The sequence below is a fragment of the Gorilla gorilla genome, chromosome 13, assembly GCF_029281585.2.
Source record: "Gorilla gorilla gorilla isolate KB3781 chromosome 13, NHGRI_mGorGor1-v2.1_pri, whole genome shotgun sequence".
Classification (NCBI taxonomy): domain Eukaryota; kingdom Metazoa; phylum Chordata; class Mammalia; order Primates; family Hominidae; genus Gorilla; species Gorilla gorilla.
In genome coordinates this window covers 101,020,598-101,043,029 of record NC_073237.2, presented here as the reverse complement: position 1 = coordinate 101,043,029, position 22,432 = coordinate 101,020,598, and the positions used below count along the sequence as shown (strand labels likewise).

Genomic DNA, 22,432 nt, shown 5'->3' with positions numbered 1-22,432 from the left:
CTAAAAATACAAAAATTAGCTGGGCATGGTGGTGCGCACTTGTAGTCCCAGCTACTTGCGAGGCTGAGGCAGGAAAATTGCTTGAACCCAGGAGGTGGAGGTTGCAGTGAGCCAAGGTCTCACCACTGCACTCCAGCCTGGGGACAGAGCAAGACCCCATTTCAAGGGGGAAAAAAAAAGTCTATTTTTAAGTTGTTATTGCTTTTTTCAAGTATTCTTCCCTCCTTCACACACAGTTTTCTAGTTAATCCATTTATGCAATTCTGTATGCTCCTACTTGACCTAATTTCAACATCTGGAAAAATAGAACTAGAATAAAGAATGAGCAAGTTGAGTGGTATTTATAAAGGTCCATCTTAATCTTTTAACAGGTATTTGTGAACTTTGCCAAGGACCAAAGTGATGATGACCACTTAAAGGACCTCTCATTACACAAAAACCAGACAGTAGTGGACGTTGCAGTTCTCACATCTTTTCTACAGGATGAGAAAGTGAAAGAAAGCTATGTATGAAGAATCCTGTTCATACGGGGTGGCTGAAAGTAAAGAGGAACTAGACTTTCCTTTGCACCATGTGAAGTGTTGTGGAGAAAAGAGCCAGAAGTTGATGTGGGAAGACGTAAACTGGATACTGTACTGATACTATTCAATGCAATGCAATTCAATGCAATGAAAACAAAATTCCATTACAGGGGCAGTGCCTTTGTAGCCTATGTCTTGTATGGCTCTCAAGTGAAAGACTTGAATTTAGTTTTTTACCTATACCTATGTGAAACTCTATTATGGAACCCAATGGACATATGGGTTTGAACTCACACTTTTTTTTTTTTTTGTTCCTGTGTATTCTCACTGGGGTTGCAACAATAATTCATCAAGTAATCATGGCCAGCGATTATTGATCAAAGTCAAAAGGTATGCACATTCTCATTCACTAAGCCATGCCATGCCAGGAGACTGGTTTCCCGGTGACACATCCATTGCTGGCAATGAGTGTGCCAGAGTTATTAGTGCCAAGTTTTTCAGAAAGTTTGAAGCACCATGGTGTGTCATGCTCACTTTTGTGAAAGCTGCTCTGCTCAGAGTCTATCAACATTGAATATCAGTTGACAGAATGGTGCCATGTGTGGCTAACATCCTGCTTTGATTCCCTCTGATAAGCTGTTCTGGTGGCAGTAACATGCAACAAAAATGTGGGTGTCTCTAGGCACAGGAAACTTGGTTCCATTGTTATATTGTCCTGTGCTTCGAGCCATGGGTCTACAGGGTCATCCTTATGAGACTCTTAAATATACTTAGATCCTGGTAAGAGGCAAAGAATCAACAGCCAAACTGCTGGGGCTGCAAGCTGCTGAAGCCAGGGCATGGGATTAAAGAGATTGTGCGTTCAAACCTAGGGAAGCGTGTGCCCATTTGTCCTGACTGTCTGCTAACATGGTACACTGCATCTCAAGATGTTTATCTGACACAAGTGTATTATTTCTGGCTTTTTTAATTAATCTAGAAAATGAAAAGATGGAGTTGTATTTTGACAAAAATCTTTGTACTTTTTAATGTTACTTGGAATTTTAAGTTGTATCAGTGACTTCTGAATCCTTACAATGGCCTCTTTGTAGAACCCTGTGGTATAGAGGAGTATGGCCACTGCCCCACTATTTTTATTTTCTTATGTAAGTTTGCATATCAGTCATGACTAGTGCCTAGAAAGCAATGTGATGGTCAAGATCTCATGACATTATATTTGAGTTTCTTTCAGATCATTTAGGATACTCTTAATCTCAATTCATCAAATATTTTTTGAGTGTATGCTGTAGCTGAAATAATATGTACGTATGTATAAGAGTAGAAAGAAATTAAGTCTCAGTACACTTCCTGTGCCATGTTATTCAGCTCACTGGTTTACAAATATAGGTTGTCTTGTGGTTGTAGGAGCCCACTGTAACAATATTGGGCAGCTTGTTTTTTTTTTTTTTTTTTAATTGCAACAATGCAAAAGCCAAGAAAGTATAAGGGTCACAAGTCTAAATAATGAATTCTTCAACAGGGAAAACAGCTAGCTTGAAAACTTGCTGAAAAACACAACTTGTGTTTATGGCATTTAGTACCTTCAAATAATTGGCTTTGCAGATATTGGATACCCCATTAAATCTGACAGTCTCAAATTTTTCATCTCTTCAATCACTAGTCAAGAAAAATATAAAAACAACAAATGCTTCCATATGGAGCATTTTTCAGAGTTTCCTAACCCAGTCTTATTTTTCTAGTCAGTAAACATTTTTAAAAATAGTGTTTCACTAATACTTACTGTTAACTGTCTTGAGAGAAAAGAAAAATATGAGACAACTATTGTTTGGTGAAGTTCAAGTGATCTTTCAATATCATTACTAACTTCTTCCACTTTTTCCAAAATTTGAATATTAACGCTAAAGGTGTAAGACTTCAGATTTCAAATTAATCTTTCTATATTTTTTAAATTTACAGAATATTATATAACCCACTGCTGAAAAAGAAAAAAATGATTGTTTTAGAAGTTAAAGTCAATATTGATTTTAAATATAAGTAATGAAGGCATATTTCCAATAACTAGTGATATGGCATCGTTGCATTTTACAGTATCTTCAAAAATATAGAATTTATAGAATAATTTCTCCTCATTTAATATTTTTCAAAATCAAAGTTATGGTTTCCTCATTTTACTAAAATCATATTCTAATTCTTCATTATAGTAAATCTATGAGCAACTCCTTACTTCGGTTCCTCTGACTTCAAGGCCATATTTTAAAAAATCAAAAGGCACTGTGAACTATTTTGAAGAAAACACAACATTTTAATACAGATTGAAAGGACCTCTTCTGAAGCTAGAATCAATCTATAGTTATATATCTTCATTAATACTGTGTTACCTTTTAAAATAGTAATCTTTTACATTTTCCTGTGTAAACCTAATTTTGGTAGAAATTTTTACCAACTCTATACTCAATCAAGCAAAATTTCTGTATATTCCCTGTGGAATGTACCTATGTGAGTTTCAGAAATTCTCAAAATACGTGTTCAAAAATTTCTGCTTTTGCATCTTTGGGACACCTCAGAAAACTTATTAACAACTGTGAATATGAGAAATACAGAAGAAAATAATAAGCCCTCTATACATAAATGCCCAGCACAATTCATTGTTAAAAAACAACCAAACCTCACACTACTGTATTTCATTATCTGTACTGAAAGCAAATGCTTTGTGACTATTAAATGTTGCACATCATTCATTCACTGTATGGTAATCATTGACTAAAGCCATTTGTCTGTGTTTTCTTCTTGTGGTTGTATATATCAGGTAAAATATTTTCCAAAGAGCCATGTGTCATGTAATACTGAACCACTTTGATATTGAGACATTAATTTGTACCCTTGTTATTATCTACTAGTAATAATGTAATACTGTAGAAATATTGCTCTAATTCTTTTCAAAATTGTTGCATCCCCCTTAGAATGTTTCTATTTCCATAAAGATTTAGGTATGCTATTATCCCTTCTTATACCCTAAGATGAAGCTGTTTTTGTGCTCTTTGTTCATCATTGGCCCTCATTCCAAGCACTTTACGCTGACTGTAATGGGATCTATTTTTGCACTGGAATATCTGAGAATTGCAAAACTAGACAAAAGTTTCACAACAGATTTCTAAGTTAAATCATTTTCATTAAAAGGAAAAAAGAAAAAAAAATTTGTATGTCAATAACTTTATATGAAGTATTAAAATGCATATTTCTATGTTGTAATATAATGAGTCACAAAATAAAGCTGTGACAGTTCTGTTGGTCTACAGAAATTTACTTTTGTGCATTTGTGGCACCACCTACTGTTGAAGGGTTATAAAGCCATTAGAAAAGTAGAGGGGAAGTGATTTGGATCAAAAGGAAAAACTTTAGAAAAGATTCAAATGTTCCCTTAATCATAAAAGAGAACTGAGGGGACTACTTGAAAATAAAAGGTTGTTTTGTATTTTCATGTCGGTTAAGATACTGAGTAACTGGTATTAAGTGTTAGAGGTTTTTAGATAAATATTCTGCTTAATGATTATGAAGCTGCACTGAGATTTCTGAAAATGCTCTGTAGCTGAGCTTATTTAATAAATGTTCACTTGGTATAGGGGAAGCTACAAAGGCAGCCTTCAGTGCCCTTTTGTTTATTCAACCAAAAATATAAGGACACAATGTAGCAGTTATACTGGGAAGGTGCTGGGGGTGGTGGCAATGGTGAGCAGGAAGGCGAAGTAGATGTGGAAACAGAAATGATACTAATATCGGTGATGCCTTCCTTTTTCCTGTAATAAGTGCTGTGCAGACAACATATGAGCAGTGCTGATAAATGTAAATGTATTTTTCATAGCTCATTAAGAATCAGTTTCAGAAAAGATGTCTGCTTATTTTGCTACTTGAAGAATCCCTGTCAAACAGTCCTTTTGAGGAAGTACAAGAGGCTGTCTCTATTTGTGACCTCAGGAATGGCTGTGACAAAGTGTCGTGAGCAGTCCTTTTCCTGTGGCACAGATCTGAACTTTGTGTGCAGAAAAATCTTAGCTTCAAGTGAGCCAAGATGCCCCCTGAGCATCAGCATCACAACTTCATCCTCCTATCTTGAAGTTCATGTTATAGTGACTTTAATGAAATCATAGAACACTGTTTCTTCGTGAACAATGACAAGGGAGAGGAAAAAACTTTACTGAAAAATAAAAAGGCAGGTAATTTAGATGAAAATATGTTACCCGTGAGGTTTTGTTTTTGCTTTTTGTTTTTGTTGTTGAGAAACAGAATCTCGCTCTGTCGTCCAGGCTGGAGTGCAGTGGCATGATCTTGGCTCACTGCAACCTCCGCCTCCCGGGTTCAAGCGATTCTCCTCAGCTTCCCAAGTAGCTGGTACTACAGACATGCGCCACCACAACCAGCTAATTTTTGTATTTTTAGTAGAGATGGGGTTTCACTATATGTTGGCCAGGCTGGTCTCAAACTCCTGACCTCAGGTGATCCTTCTGCCTTGGGCTCCCAAAGTGCTAGGATTACAGGCATGAGCCACCTTGCCTGGCCCTACCCATGAGTCTTGACTAAAACATTCTTCTAGCTGAAGAAAAGCCCAAAAGAACTTTTCCAGATTCAAAAAACTTGACACTTTGTAATGGTAATGTCTACATTAAGTTAAAAAAAAAAAACCACTTAGCTTCAGTTTTCAAGTGTTTACTGTGTTGTCATGCACTTCATTTAATTCTCAGCACCTGCCCTATGAGGTAAAAAGTACCATTTTACATATGAGTAAATTACAGCTCAGTGGATAAGAAACTCATCCAAAGGTACAGGTTCAGTCAAGTGGCAGAGGGTTCTTTTTGTTGAAGTTAGGTATCAGTTAAAATTGACCTTGTAAAATCACATCAGCATCAATATACATTAACAAATATTTATTGAACTTTACTGTATGCCAGATACTTCTCTAGGTACTGGGGGGTACAATGTAGAAGAAAATAGAATTCCTGCTCTAATGAATTTATATTTCAGTGGTGAAAGATGATGTGTGGACAAACACATCTAATATATTTTGACAGCAATGGGTGCTAAGAAGAAAATAAGACATGGTAATTGGATAACAATGGAGAGAAGTCAGAGATGGCCTTTTCTGAGGCGTGACATGCTCAGAATTGAATAAAAAGAGCAGGAGCAGCCTTTCAAGGTGGGTGCGAAGGATATTCCTGGAAGAAAGAATAAGTGTTGCAAAAGCCCCAGTGGGAAAAAGCTTGGCAAGCTGAGGTGGTAAAAGAGCCATCTGTACTAATGTCTCTTGTACTGAGTTAGCAAGGAGAAGAGTGGCAGGGGGTGGAACTGGAGAGATAGCAGGGACCACATCTCACAGGATCTCGCCAGCCTTTTTAAGGTATTTGGATTTTATTGTTAGTGCAACAAGGAGCCACTGGAGAGTTTTAAACAGTAGTGGTGTGACCTACTGTTTCAGAAAGAACACTGGCTACTATGGAAAGAAAGGACAGTAGGAAGACTAATAGATAATGGTGGATTGAACTAAGATGGTAGCAACAGATAGGGAGCTATGGTAATGTTCAGTATCCACTTTGGAGATAGATCCAGCAGGACTTGCTGACAGACTGCATGTAAGGGCTGAGGGAAAGAGAGCTAGCAAAGTGACTTCTAGTTTGTGACCTGAACTAGGTAGATGGTTGTGTTAAAAATGCAGTGGGTATTTCAGTCTGAAGCCCAGGGGCAATGATGGAAAATAAGATAAATGTGTGCAAGTTGGCCGGGCGTGGTGGTGCACGCCTACAATCACAGCACTTTGGGAGGCCGAGACGGGTGGATCACCTGAGGTCAGGCGTTTGCGACCAGCCTAACATGGTGAAACCCCGTCTCTAATAAATACAAAAAAATTAGCTGGGCATGGTGGTGCATGCCTGTAATCCGAGCTACTTGGGAGGCTGAGACAAGAGAATCGCTTGCACCTGGGAGGCGGAGGTTTCAGTGAGCTGAGATCGCACCATTGCACTCCAGCCTGGGAAACAAGAGCGAAACTCCATCTAAAAAAAAAAAATGTGCAAGTTATTGGTACGTATATATTTAAGCCTTGGGACTGAATGAGATTACCTAGAGAGAATGAAGATAGGGAACATTCTTGAGCCTGAGATCCTATAACATTTAGAAGAGAAGCTAGCCAGGGAAATTGAGAGGGACTGGCCAGTGAGAAAGAGTAAAATCTGAAGAGTATAATGCCATATGTTGAAGCTCAGAGAATTGTTTCAGGAAGGCAGAAGTTGTCAATTATATCCAACATTGCTGAGAAGATAAGTAAGGAATGTAAATGAGTAAAGGCAGGAACGGCTATTGAATTTGATAAGACAGAGGTCCTTGGTGACCTTCATAAGAGTCATTTCAGCATGACAAGGATGCAGACCTAACTGGAATAGATTTTCAGGGAAGACTGAGAGGCAAGGAAGGGGAAACTGCAAATATATACACAAATCTATATTTTTGCTTTGAAGGGAAACAGAAAACAGGACAACAGCTGGTTTACAGAACTTTTATTTGGATTCTTTCCTTGTCTGTTAATCATATAGGCTGCACCTGGGCATCATCGTGCCTTTCCTTTTTGATTTTGCTGTTTTGCTTTTAATCCTACAGGCATTTCTTCTGGCAGGAGCCTTGTACACACTCTGGGTGGTTCATGACCACTACGGACTTGCCCTTTCAAGGCAGAAGCCTGTGATTCAAAAACTTCCATTCCTTCCAAACGACTATTATAAAACTCATTTTGTCTAGTGCCCATACTCCTTTACCTTAGGATCCTGGGCCAACTGTCACTAAAGAAAACAAACCATTTCCTCCTCCTGGGGGAATGTGCTTCTTTCAAGAAGGTGCTTAGAGAATAGACATTCTAGGTGACAGCAGTTATGAAAGAGGTGTCTCTAATGAATCTAACACTTCTTCCAACATACTCCAGGTTCACCCTCCTTTGAAGACAGAAAGTACTACAACTTCAGTTGCCACACTAGTCAGGTTCATAGGATTTACTCAGTAGGTTAAGAGATGGTGCTGAGAATGAAGTCCAGAGTTTGAGTCTACAAGTGGCATTTGCTTATCCTTTGGGACTTCTGTGGCAGGGTGTGGAACCAAATCAGATTGGTTGCATATCTGTTTCTCTTCCTGGAAATACAATTCAAATACCTTCATAGTCTGTGACAGCAACTTATAACCAACAGGCAATGGTATTATTTTTATTTATTGATGGCACTCCCCCATAGCCAGAACTTCTACTGAGTCATTCATCGTGTATTCCAGGAATACTTTCCAAATGGAGTAGTGAGGCACTTCCAATAACAGTTATGTAATCTGTTAACAGTGGCTCAAAATGAGATGTGAAGGAATGATGTACTTCTTTTTTCAAACTCACAGATCTCATATGTTAATTCAGTCAACAAGTACTTAGGGCTTATCACATGCCAGGCACAGGTAATATGAGAATAATGAAAACAAAAACCCTTGCTGTCATAGAATTCGGTTTCTAGTGGGAAGAGACATACATTAACAAATCATATATAAGTAAAACATTAATTATGGTGATAACAGAAAAAGAAAGCAGGGGAGAGGGATAGTGTCTTAGTTCAGGTTGCTGTAACAAGAGTACCATAGACAGGGTGGCTTAAACAACAAACATTTCTTTTTCACAGATCTAGTGGCTAGGAAGTCTAAGACCAGGGTGCCAGCATGAAGAAGTTCTGGTGAAGGCTTACATTCTGGTTTCCTCACAGTGAGGGCTCTTCATGCCCTTATAAATGCACTAATTCTATTACCCACATGACCTCATCTAAAACTAACTCCCAAAGGCCAAACCTCCTATGCTGAGATTAAGGCTTCAACATAGGAATTTTGGGGGGACAAAAACATTCAGTCTCTAGCAGATAGGGGCCACCGTGGGAGGGAATTACAATCTTAAATAGGGTTTTCAGGGAAGGCTTCATGAGGGCAAAGACCTGAGGAGGCATGGAAATGATCCATGCAGATGCATGTCTGGGGAAGAGCATTCCAGGCAGAGGCAGTGGGAATGGACCCTCAGGTAAGAGCATGTTTAGCAAGTTCAGAGAAAAGCCTCTTAGGTCAGGTCTGGAGCGAGAGTGGAAAATGTAACAGGACAGATCATGTAAAGACTTGTAGACCACAGTTAGAGGCTTGGACAATAACTCTGAGGAAGACATGAAGGTATTGGGAGGGGGTGTTGAGCAGAGGAGTGATATGATCTGGTTTATATTTTAGATTATTCTGACTGCTATGTTGAAAATAGGGTTGAGAGCAGAGGGGAAGGGCAGCACACCAGTTAAGACCACTTCCCAAAAATCCAGATGATGATTGGCTTGAACCAGGAGAGTTGCTATAGGGATGTGAAGCAATCAAATTCTAGATATTTGGGATCTGCTGACAGGTACATAATGGTGTATGAGAGAAAAGGCAGTGTGAGAATGACTCTGAAGTCTGTGGCCTGGGCAAAACAGAAACCTGGAGTTACCATTGGCTGAGATAAAGTTTCTGGGTAAAGATCAAGAGCTCAGTTTTGGACAAGAGGGGTGTGAGATTTCTAATAGACATTCAGGTGGAGGTGTGGGGAACACACCTGGATGTGATGAGCCTGGAATTCAAATTCACATGTGTGAATTTGAAAAAAGATTCAGAAAAGAGGTGTGGACTGGAGGAGCTATCCACACACAGATAGCATCTGAAGCCACAAGACTGGGGGTGATGACGTAGGGAGTAAGTATAAATAGAAAAGAGAAGTGGTCCAAGGACTCAGTCCTTACATCAGAGTTCAAAGAGACAAGATGGAGACTAGGAGATATAAAGGCTTGTGCAGCGAGTGTTTCGGAGAAACGAAGAAACTGTTTCCAGAAGAAAGGAGAGGCCAACTGCTAACAAGTCAAGTAAAATGAGAACTGGGAAATGAGTTGACAAGAGCAATTTGGCTGGTGTGATTAGAGAATGTTTAAGAGATAATGTGAGGGAAGAAAATGGAGGCAGGAAGTATGAACTACTCTTTTGAGTCACATTGTAAAGGAAAAAAATGGGGTGATTTTACTCTTTTTTTTTTTTAAGATAGGAAAAAAAAGTATATTTCTATGCTGAGGAGAAGAATCCAGTTGAAGGGGAATACTGTGGCTTCAGGAGACAAGACAGGAAAACTGCCTAAGCCACATCCTTCAGCAAGTGAGTGTTCAAGTGGAGGGTCTGTCTTTGCTTGGGGCACGGGTGGTTTATCCACAGTGAAAGGAGAGAAGGCAGGGCATGTGGGGTTGGCTGTAGAAAGCGGGCAGACGGGGTGGGAACTTATGAAGACTCTTCTGATTGTTATTTTCTCCGTGAAGTAAAAGGAAAGGTCATTGGCTAAGAATGAAGATGGACGACCAGGTGCTGGGAGTCATCGAAGAGAATGAAAGAAAGAATAAAACAGAGAAAAATACAATGCTATTATATAAACCTATACATTTAAATTACGTTCCTCTTCAAATTAGACCCCCTGGAAGGCAAATCTCTGCCATGTTAAGTTTTAGAAAAAGTCATAATCTACTTGGAGCTAAGTATGAAGAATAAGGTATATGATTTAAACCATGTAATTCTATTTTTGCTTAAACCGGGGAAGCCTTTAAGATAACTTAGAGTGTACCCATTAACAAAGATAAAAATGTCAGCTTCCCCTTCCCTTTAAATATAGCATGGCTCAAAGGTAATTGATGTTCATAACCCTAAGGTACTATAACATTCTGAAGCAAAATATTAAATGTCTTCTGTAGTATTTTAGTTAACTTTTAATTTTATTGGTAATTTATGTGTAGTTAACCACATACTTGTGCCTCAACTATTTCACATAAATGTGAGATGTCTTAGGCCTCTTTGAACTCTGCATGGAAAAGAATGCTGAGGAGGCATGTCTGTTTAAGCTGCCACTGCCTGCCTCTCATAAATAATATCTCACATTGCATAATAGCTCAGATAAACTGCAGATCGCTTAGAGCCTGATAAATGAGAGGAAACTGTACAGTTTGTTTTCCAAATTTCCCTTGGACAGCCAATTCACAATTTACTATTTTATAGCTATAAGATTTTAAAAATATAAAATAATATAGCTGTAAATACAGATTATCAGAAGATAGTCTGTAAAAATGTAAATATAATATAGCTGTAAATATACACTATCGAAGTACCAAATCTAGTTTTAGTAGGTAGAGGCATCAAGTAAAATGGAAATGAAAGATGTTTCAAGGAAAACTCCAGGACATCTGTGGCGGTACTAAAGAAACCTTCCTTCTCAGGTTCCCAGCATGCTATTTTATTGATATAACAACATTTTCAATAAAGTTGGTAAATTATCACCATATTACTGTCTCATAGCAACATAGTAAGAGCTTTAGAGATCATATAAGTATAAAATGTGAATTTAAAAAAACAATGAATATGCAGGATTTTTATTAGGGCAAGCATTTCCATAACCATAAATATTTCTTTAAAACAAATAAATGTCCCAAGATCTCTGTTAGTGATCCAAACTAAGTAGAAATTAGTAAAATTAATTATAAATGAACAATTTCAGCATATAAACCAACAGGTCTTTTCTAGATTTTTAACACTGTGACCCAATTGCATTATTTTCCAAGTTAGAATGACTAATAATCAATGTAAAAGCAATAATTAATACAGATGACATTCTACTTTTCCACAGTAAAGAAATAAACAATCTAATATTTTTATAAATCCCATTTTATATCACAAAATAACCTTTACTAAGCAAATTTTTTTAAAATCTCAGGAACTATAGACATGATGAAAAGATAGATATTTTATATAAATAATTTAAAAATACTGTCAGGCAAGGAAATGTAAAATCCTTATTTGAGTAAAAGAAAATGGTATAAAGCAATGAGTTATCAAAATACAGAAGAGGTATTCTAAAACAAATGAAAAACCAAGATGATGAAATAGTGACAACTACTTCTAATGTGTAACAGATACTGAAATGCCAAGGTGAAAGTGAACTGAATTATTTCTTAAAGCAGTGGAGAATATGTAACTTTCAAAAATGCAAGAAGCATAGCAAATTAACTAATTAACTTACCACCTCCTTCAAATAAAAGCGAGAACCTCTTGGGAGAATTTAAGCACCATTAGCAGACACATCTTACAGCAGTTAATGAAATGTTTTGTATTTCAGTAGAAAACTATTTCAATGGTGAAAATGATGCAGGAATCAGAAGCATATTCTGCTGAGACACTAGGTAGTTGACACTTTCTCGAACTGGAAAAACATTTCATAAGAAGGCATACAGTTATTGGTTGAATCACATTTGTTCTAAAAATAATTCGTGCTTAGTGAAACAGCTTACCAGCAGCCACAACTCTGGGATCCTCATGGGACTTATGTCTCCCAGCTGCATGACTATCTGCACTCTCATTCCACCAAAGAACATGAACTGCAGAAATAAACCACAAATAGTTTCTGAAATATATGGCAATAGCAAATAAGAAATATTGAAAAAGTGAATCAGAAATGTTGTCTTATTCTTTAAATCAAAATCAAAAGGTAAAACTAAATATGTTAGCTATAAGATTTCAGAGGGATCAGAAATTTGGGAGATAAATTTATAAGTTAAACTGGAAACATAAGGCTGAAGAGAGAATGCAAAGAAACACAGCTTAAGGCACAATTAAGACTAGACCCGAGTTTAATGACTTCCTACTACGTTTTATTTTTTAAAAAAAAGCAGATTATAAAAAATTGTTTACTGTAGAAAATTTAGGTGATACAAAGAAAAAATAAAAATTAGTATAATCTTAACTGCCTAGATAAACCTTTATCAACATATGGTGTGTTTCCTTTAAAAAAAATTAGTAAACCAAATTAGGGTCTTAGTGTATATTATACTTAGTAACAGATTTTTTAAAATGCTGCAACAATGTGAGAATTTTCTATGTCAATGATACTAATTTTGAATGACAAAGACACCAAAAACAATCATGACAAAAACAAAAATTGACAAATGGTATCTAATTACACTTAAGAGCTTCTGCACAGCAAAAAAAAAAAAACAAAAAAAACTGTCAACAGAGTAAACAGACAACCTAAAGAATGGGAGAAAATTTTTGCAAACTACGCATCTGACAAAGGCCTAATATCCAGCCTCTATAAGGGACTTAAACAAGTTTATAAGAGAAAAACAAAGAATCCCATTAAAAAGTAGGTAAAGGGCATGAATAGTCACTTTTCTAAAGAAGACATATATGAGACCAACAAACTTACGAGAAAATGCTCAATATCACTGATCATTAGAGAATGCAAATATAAACCACAATTAGATACCATCTCACACCAGTCAGAATGCCTGTTACTAAAAAGTCAAAAAATAACAGATGCTGGTGAGGTTGTGAAAAAAAGGGAACACTTACACCCTGTTGGTGGGAGTGTAAATTAGTTCAACCATTATGGAAAGCAGTATGGTGATTCCTCAAAGAGCTAAAAGCAGAACTGCCATTCGACCCAACAATCCCATTACTGGATATATACCCAGAGAAATATAAATCATTTTACCATAAAGACATGTGCACGTGAATGTTCACTGCAGCACTATTCACAATAGCAAAGACTTGGAATCTTTTCATGAAAACCTATATGCCCATCAACAACAGATTGGATAAAGAAAATGTGGTACATACACACCATGGAATACCATGCAGCCATAAAAAATAACCAGATTATATCTTTTGTGGGAACATGCATGTAGCTAGAGGCTATTATCCTCAGCAAACCAACAGAGGAAAAGAAAACCAGATACCACATGTTCTCACTTATAAATGGGAGCTAAATGATGAGAATTTATGAACACAAAGAAGGAAGCAACAGACACTGCGGTCTACTTGAGAATGGAAGATGGGAGAAGGGAGAGGATTAGAAAAGATAACAATTGGGTACTGGGCTTAATACCTGAGTGATTAAATAATCTGTACAACAAACCCCCATGACATGGGTATACCTAAGTAACAAATCTTCACATGTACCCCGTGAACGTAAAATAAAAGTTAAAAAACAAACAGCAGTTCAGCATTTGAAAAAGGCTCCATAAAGTATTAATATTCTAAAAAAATAAGATGTAAAATAAGATGCTTACAGATTTTTTCAATCCTATAAACAACAAACTCTAAAAATTTGGAGATAAAAATTAAAACAGGTACCAAAATGAAAAAGAGAGACGAACTGATCTAATATACATGGAAACTTCATAGAACAAATGGACAACTGTACCTCTGTTGAGTTCTCCATATTCTGTGTGGAAAACACCAACTACTTTTGTGTAGCCTAAATTGACATGGGCATTAATTGCTCTTTCAAATGTATCACCCCACAGAGCTGGCCCACCAGGTTTCATCTGAAAAACAGCTAGTTCATAGACTCCTAGAATAGGGAGAAAAATAATTATTTCACAGAAGACATTCAAACAATTTCTAACCAGGTTTTCTTGATTTCATTAGAAGGCTAACCAATGAATTTGGAGGATAATCCATGTATACATGCATATGCAGTCACATTTATTGATTCTCTGCATTATTTTTCTTTGCTTTTATGTTTAGAAAGTCTTTGTCCATGTTTAAGGGTCAGTTGTTAAAACTAATCATAAAGAAAATAAAGAAAAAGGACTGGAAGCTATATATAAACTACACTCTGAAATATTTTTAATCTATAAAATTTGTCAGAAAAACAGATACTGAGAATGTATAATGAAGCAGAATTTTCAAGCTGCCTGTCTACACTTTTTAAAAAAGAAATGAATAAGAGAAGTACTTTCTGATATCCTACATTTCCTCTCCTTTTCAATTTTGAGAGGAAATAACTTTTTCCTTTGTATAATTTTCCCTTGTAGAATTCTATTTCTAGTTGACCCGAAGTTATGTCTGAGCCTTTAAGGAAAAAAAGAAAACCCTCAAGGAGATGGTTTTATTCTTCCTAAATATCCAGGTAAATGCTTAAAAACCATTCTACCTTCTGGCCAGAAGTATAAGATAGGTGGAGAGAAAGAAACTAGAGGACAAGGTAGATTGGACAAGAAAAAGGAAAGAAATACAAAGTTACTAAAGAATTATGAACAACATAGAGGAAGGGAACTATTAATAAGACTTGACACTGAGAAGCCAACTGTTTTACTTAGTGCTGAAAGCTAAGGGGAGTTTTAAGTACATTAGAATCCAAACAAGACTTTTCAAATCTCTTATAATTTAAAATAAAATACAAAGTTGAGTTTATGGGAGACATAAAATGAAATTTAAATTAGTTTATGCTTTTCGAATCTGGCCTCTGTTTAAAATTAGATAGAGGTAATTATTTCCTTTAGTGAGCAAGAAGTGAAATCAGGAAGAAGACAAATCTTTTCAAACTGAGAAACAAGGAAGAGGAAGACACAAAAGTTAAACTACAATAATGTAGCTTAGCAGTATAAGTTAATTCATTCCCCCAAAACAGTCAGTTTACAAGCAAAGATGTACTTAATGATTTAAGATTAGCTGACTTTGTGGAAAAAATACTTTTATATTTAAAAGTTTATACATTTTAAAACTGTGACAAAATTTCATAAACTACGACTCATCTACCTACACCTGTTTTCCTAGCTCCCAAGCCCCACTTTTTCACCTGTATTGACCATGTCAACTTTTGTTAGGCATCCGTTAGATTTCAATATGGAAAAATACTTCATTTTTTGTTTTAAGGATAAGCAATGTTTAAGGATAAGCTCAATGTTTTAAGGATAAGCTAAGAGCTCTAGAACTCTAATTCTCTTTTTTTTTTTTTTTTGAGACGGAGTCTCGCTCTGTCGCCCAGGCTGGAGTGCAGTGGCGAGATCTCGGCTCACTGGAAGCTCCGCCTTCCGGGTTCACGCCATTCCCCTGCCTCAGCCTCCCGAGTAGCTGGGGCTACAGGCATGCACCACCACACCCAGCTAATTTTTGTATTTTTGGTAGAGATGGGGCTTCACTACGTTGACCAGGCGGATCTTGAATTCTTGACCTCAAGTGATTCACCCGCCTCGGCCTCCCAAAGTGCTGAGATTATAGGCGTGAGCCACCGCGCCCAGTCTCTAATTCATTTTTATCTCCAGACTCATGATATATTATTATATAAAACAAATAATTATATATTTTTTTCCTATAGAACTTTACTCTTTATAGCTTTAGGTCTTTCGTATTTTACTCATTAAAACTCATAGTCTAAGAGGGAAGAACTCACCTTCTTTTGGAGGCTTTTCTAATTTGGACCATGGTATCAGGTAAGTAATTTCCGTCTCTTGTTTATCAATGCGAGCCAAATTTGGAATGATAGATTGTTCTTGCCATTCCTTACAGTTGGCTAGGGCTTTCCGAACTTCAGCTCGATGAGCAAAATTATCTATGGGAGGAAAATAATTAAGAAGACTTTTTTAATTTAAAATCGCCCATATTTTTACTTGAATTTTACTCAGTTCAGCAAACCTGCAAGGCCATATGGGAACCCCATGTTATTATGTCGCTGGAGATGCCAACATAAATATATGTGACAACTGCTCTCAAGTTACTCATGGTCTAAAAGGGGAGTTGAAATGTAAAAAACTAACTTAATTGACATAGAATGGGCTTTATAGGCTCTAAGACTTTCTTAGGAAGTTGTGTGAATTAGGTTCGTTATTCAATCTTTCTGTGCCTCAGTTTCTTATTCTGTGAAGAAAATAGTATAACATCTACCTCCAGGGTTGTTGTGAGGATTAAATGAATTAGGACATGAAAAGAGCTTAGAATGGTGTTTGGCACCTTAGTTAGTACTCAGTATATGTTAACGATTCTTATCAATGAAAGCATTTGATTTATAGAGAAAGACTATCTTTCCTTGGTGGTGGGTGATTAGGTCAAGGTGCACTTTGAATCAAATTTAACATAAATGAAATTAAGATGCACTTTTTTTTTTTTTTGAGACGGAGTCTTGCTCTGTCGCCCAGGCTGGAGCGCAGTGGCGCGATCTCGGCTCACTGCAGGCTCCGCCCCCCGGGGTTTTACGCCATTCTCCTGCCTCAGCCTCCCGAATAGCTGGGACTACAGGCGCCCGCCACCTCGCCCGGCTAATTTTTTTTTTTGTATTTTTAGTAGAGACGGGGTTTCACCGTGTTAGCCAAGATGGTCTCGATCTCCTGACCTCGTGATCCGCCCGCCTCGGCCTCCCAAAGTGCTGGGATTACAGGCGTGAGCCACCGCGCCCGGCCAAGATGCACTTTTTAAGCCTCTTTTTTGAACAACAGCTCCCAATGAAATAGTGCTGATTCTTTTATTTCTTGTCAGTAATTCTTTTTCTCTACAACTTATTTCTCTTCTAAGTTACCCAAACAGGTATATACATTTACCAAGATATGGGCCTAGTATAGTCAGCCCTCCCTCTCCACAGGTTCTGCATCTGTGGATTCAACCAACTGCAGATTAAAAATATTTTTAAAAAATACAAGTGAAATAATATAGTATAACAACTATTTACATAGTATCTATATTGTATTAGGGATTAAAAGTAATCTACAGATGCATTAAAGTATATGGAAGGATGTGTGTGGGTTTGATGGAAACAGTATGCTGTTTCATATAACGGACTTGAGCTGGATCTGGTATCTACAGGGGGTCCTGGTACCAACCTCCTGCAACCTCCTGCAAATACAGAGGGACAACTATAGTATATTTACTTTTAGGGCCTCCTAAGACTAACAGTAAATGAATTATATGATTTATGCTGAAGATAAGGAATAACACCTATCTTACAAGTGAATTGTAAAGACTTTATGAGCAGTTTAATGGGACACAATTAAACTTGTGGCTCACCTAACGCACATAAGTGGATTATATATGTGGTTTATCTAAAGCATATAAATGAATTATAAACACTTTATTAGCAGTTTTTTCAATGGGACATATTTCAACTTGTGGTTTATCTAAAGCATAAATTATGTTTTAATAGGGTCTGTTTTATTATAACAGGGAAAAACTAAAGAATTACGTCAAGCATAGAATGAACACTTTTCATATTAAATTACTTTATGACTATTAACTTTGGACACTGATCACTAAACAGTAAATGAAATTATTAAAAGTTCTTTAGGTATCCTCAAGTCCTGATGTGGACTGTTAAGAACAGACATGGAAGTAACAAACATTCTGGGGATTCTTGTTACTTGTTCTCCTTCCTCTACTAAACCAGGGGTAGGTCAGCTTCAATATGGGAAGAACTGTCTCTCATTCCTTTTCCTTACCTCCCTAGGGTAGTATGAAAGTGAATTCCTTGAAACTCTGGGGTACAGAAATGAAAAAAGAAGTGGTCTCTAAACATAACAGAATTATTAAATCTCAGAGTTGGGTGAGGCTTAAAAGTTAACTATCATCCTTTAAAAACCTCCATTTTTATAAAGCTCCCAAATGTGTGAATTATTTCTGCAAAAATGCTGATATCCAGCCCTAGCTGTAACAATAATAAGAAAAAAAAATTCTCTTATCCTAATGACACTCCTTTACCCAAGAACTGCAATTAGGAGTCTCATAAATTTACAAAGCATTCTCCCTTATTTAGCCAGTATTCCATCCTCATCAATACCATATACATTAGTTACACATTTAAAACATTTTTATTAAATATACATGTCTTTTGGCAGGCCCAACTGTGATCTTAACCCACTTGAACATTTACAATTACTGCTTTCAATTTTTCATGAGCTATCTTTATAGCAAACGATTCTAACATTTTTCTGAGGATTAAAGTCTAGTTCACAATTTTATGGTTTGATATATGAGACTGCATGTTTTCTCATTTATGATAACATAAGAGTTCAAGCAAGGGGTGGTTAGAGGTGTACCACTGGGAAGAAGATCTGCTAAATTTATTTTTTTGGTATTGCTTTTAAAAAGTCTTACTTAACCTGTATGTATCTATGGTAATATAGATCCAAGAACTAAGTCTTATGTTACATTTAACAGAATGAAAATCTATACTGAATACTAAAACTGGATGACTCTTTACCATACTTCCAAATATGAAACACTTTATTCATTCTGCCTCCAAATTCTACACTCCAGAATCCAACCAATTCAGAGTAAGAGGTCCGAAGATGAATGTTTTTCTTAAGATTTTCCATGAACGCATTCATATTTGAAGGTTTAAGGTAATAAGTACGAAATTCATAGAACGTTCCATCGTATTGTCTAGGGCCCGTAGCAAAAGATGAACACACCTGAAGGAGGTAAGACAAACGTAAATATCTTGGGAAGGTACAATTACAGATTTGGTTACAACCAAATCTGAGTCTGGTACAAGGAACACACATAGACTCATTATCCATTGTTTACTTTTGTTGTCAATTCTCCATATACACTTGTTTACATAGAGATGTCAATAAAGATAACTACTCTTAATTCTGATGAATATATAGCAACTGTTTCCTAGCAGGGGTCTACCTCTAGCCATTTTTTCATGAGAATTTGCTCATAAGAAGGCTGTGGGATCATAATGATACTCCTTTACCGAAGAACTACATTTAAGACTTAGTCTCTTTAATTTACAAAGGGTTTTCCTCTGTTTAGCCAATATTCCATCTTACTCAATACCATATGTATTAGTTCCACACATTGAAAAAAATTTATTAAGTACACATGCCTTTTGGCAGGCCCAAAAATACGTTTACTAACAAAAAACTCTTGTTTTTAAAAGGTTCCTAAAAAAACAGGAAGGGCTATTCAGGTCAAAGTATTTCCTGAATCCACTGATGAAGACTACCAGTCAAAAACAGGACTGGAATGTAACTAATATAAAAGGAAGCTATAACTTATCCAATTGCATTGTACTATGGGTGTATACTGCATAAAGGCTGAAAAGGAAAAAAACTCAACAAATGAGAATTGTCTCCATCATTGTTTCTAATTACAGATGCAATATCAAGAAGTATGTACATTTAGTGCACTCAATTATACCAAGTTTATGGAACTATCCTTTAAGAACCACCCTTTGTAATAGTCATACGCCCAATAGGTAAATTTTCTGTCCTAATCTGGCCCTCTGAGCTTGAGTGAGCTTAATGTTCAGTAGCAAATGCCCTGTCAGAAATTATCCAGTCTGTGTGTATGTACATGCAAATATTTATGTAAACACACGTGTATACACAGACCACTCCCGTGGCATTCTAGTTTACAAATCCATTCATTTAGGCATGGTTAGCATGTGACAATTTCCTTAGGCTCACTACCCAGAATAATCTATCGCAACAGTTTCAGTAGGCATCTTTCACTGACATATTTTTGGTTACAACATGCAAATGTCTATGTAGTTTGTGTGCATAACGTCTTAATTATAATTGTCTATCTTGAGTTCATTCATCTCCAGTATAAGTTATGCCCTTATTGCCCAAGTGTCTTAGTTTCCTTAGAAAACCCTTCTTCATACCAAAAAATACCTGCAACTATCCTTTCTTTTGATGGCCATTCTTTTTGGGTCAATTTAATCAAATTCTGAAAATAAAAAACTGCTACTAATCTACAGTTTAAAAATATTATTATCTCAGAAAATGGGCCAATGAGGTATTTGTAATAACTGCTTTTAAAGTTGATTTTCGGAGATTTGTATCTGGAGACGTTATCCTAAAAAAACGCAACAGCCAGCGCCACGGGGGTGTCCCAAGAGTTGTGGCATTTAGGCTAGAAAACAGCTGGCATCAGGCTGGGCACAGTGGCTCATGCCTGTAATCCAGCACTTTGGGAGGCCAAGGTGGGGGGCGGATCACGAGGTCAGGAGTTCGAGACCAGCCTGACCAACATGGTGAAACCCCCGACTCTACTAAATAGTAAACACAAAAAAAATTAGCCGGGCGTGGTGGCTGGCGCCTGTAATTCCAGCTACTCCGGAGGATGAGGCAGGAGAATCGCTTGAACCCGGGAGGCGGAGGTTGCACTGAGCCGAGATTGCGCCACTGCACTCCAGCCTGGGCGACAGAGCGAGACTCCCTCTCAAAAACAAAAACAAAAACAAAAATCACAAAAACACTGGCATCCAGTTAGAAAACCCCTCTGACAGCGACTGCCAGCGAGACGACCCCGGCCTGTAGCCTCCTCCTTGCGCGCCAGACGGCTCCAGAGATCGCGTTAGAACTTCGGCGGCGGCGCGGGGCCCCAGGTCTGGGAGCGCCTGAGCGTGGCTCGCACGCTTCAGAAACACCCCCCGCCCCTCCCCTCGCCTCCGGCCAGGGCTCGGGCGCGCCCCCGCGGCCAGTACCTGAGGCGCGAGCGTCCGAGAGGTAAGCGCCTTGGTCAGGCCGCTTCTGAGAACGAGCATGGCGCGGCTTCGGCACTGAGAAAAGCAGCCAGCCGAGTCCTTTGTGAGACTTCTCTGAAGTCTTCCCGAGTGGAAAAAAGCGGCTCCTGGACCACTGGCGAACTCAGGCAGGGGCGGGACTCGGCGGGGTCAGCTCCACCCCGGCGCGGGAGGCGCGACAGGTCCCGCAGTTGGCGTCTTTCTCTTCGGCGCTGAGCCTCGGTCCCCCTTGGTTTCCTGAAACGTTCTTGCCCCAGACGTTAGAGGTGACAGAATTAGTTGAAGGCTGGGATCGTTCCTGCACCACATTTCTGGGCCCTGAGCTCATTCGCCCCAATGCGCAGTTGTGTAGATTCGTAAATGTGCGGCGGTTGTGCTTGTGTTGCCCCTGGAGAAGGAAGGGGAGGTGTTCAGCGTGTGCATGTGCAGTGCTTTACATTTAAAGTCGAGATGTTGACAGGGTTAACTTGTTTGTTTGTTTGAGACGTAGTCTCGCTCTGTCGCCCAGGCTGGAGTGCACTGGCGCGATGTCACCTCACTGCAAGCTCCGCCTCCCGGGTTCACGCCATTCTCCTGCTTCAGCCTCCCCAGTAGCTGGGACTACAGGCGTCCGCCACCACGCCCCGCTAATTTTTGTATTTTTTAGTAGAGACGGAGTTTCACCATATTGGCCTGGCTGGGACAGGGTTAACTTTTACAGGTTGTGATAGACGTGTATTTGTAGACCAGTGAGCCTTCGCTTTTCTGCATTATCTGTCCCCATTGCCACCCCACTGTGATCTTGGGAGGCTCCTAATAAAGATATAATTTTCCATGAGCTCAGTGGAATAGCAGCACCGAGCCTGATAGGAAAAAGTCGAAGTTAAACATAGATAGTTTGAAACTAGATCGTTCTGTAAGCCTTAAGAGCAAAACAGCCGACCTCTGGTCTAGTCCTCCCAGTCCCGGAGTACTGGTCCCCAGACTAACCACCTTCAACATTTTAAGCTGTTCTTCTAATACCTGTTTCCGTATGTTTTTTATTTTTTTGAGACAGAGTCTTGCTCTGTTGCTCAGGCTGGGGTGCAGTGGCATGATCTTGGCTCACTGCAACCTCCGCCTCCCGGGTTCAAGAGATTCTCCTGCCTCAGCCTCCTGAGTAGCTGGAATTACAGGCGCATGCCACCACACCTGGCTAATTTTTCTGTTTTTAGTAGAGACGGCGTTTCACCATGTTGGGCAGGCTGGTCTTTAACTCCCGACCTCAGGTGATCCTCTCGGCTCAGCCTCCCTAAGTGCTGGGATTACAGGCATGAGCCACTGCGCCTGGCCCGTATTTTTAAATAATGGTCATTTTCTGCTATTTCTTGCATTTTCAGTTATGGAGAGTATGTGTTGACTTCCTTCTGTGGCAGATGAGGATTTAGGTCTCACAGAAGCCACTCCCCCGGGGGCTTATCATTTGTGTTGAGAACATTCAATATCCTCCTAGCAATTTGAAACTATATATTATTAACTATAGTTATCCTGAAGTGGTATAGAGCACTAGAACTTATTCCTCCTATCTAGCTATAATTTTGTTTAACAA

At 38.2% G+C, this 22,432-nt stretch overlaps 2 protein-coding genes across 4 annotated transcripts in view; one reads left to right on the top strand and one right to left on the bottom strand.

Moving 5' to 3' along the window:
* ABCA1 (ATP binding cassette subfamily A member 1) overlaps window positions 1-3,820 on the top strand; it is a 147,246-nt gene extending 143,426 nt beyond the window's left edge. For all 3 annotated transcript variants that reach the window (XM_055350364.2, XM_004048392.5, XM_055350365.2), the window contains exon 50: window positions 372-3,820. In XM_055350364.2, coding sequence (XP_055206339.2) covers window positions 372-512 — 141 coding nt within the window. In that variant the 3' untranslated portion in view covers window positions 513-3,820. The remainder of the gene's footprint in view (window positions 1-371) is intronic.
* Window positions 3,821-10,805: 6,985 nt separating this feature from the next.
* Window positions 10,806-21,229, bottom strand: LOC101151107 (protein NipSnap homolog 3B). Its single transcript, XM_004048391.5, has 6 exons — window positions 20,827-21,229; window positions 18,586-18,796; window positions 15,793-15,951; window positions 13,819-13,968; window positions 11,906-11,992; window positions 10,806-11,817 (listed from the first exon to the last, which is right to left on the bottom strand). The coding sequence occupies exons 1-6, from the start codon at window positions 20,884-20,886 to the stop codon at window positions 11,741-11,743; spliced, it is 744 nt and encodes a 247-aa protein (XP_004048439.3). The 5' UTR covers window positions 20,887-21,229; the 3' UTR covers window positions 10,806-11,740.
* Window positions 21,230-22,432: the final 1,203 nt, after the last annotated feature.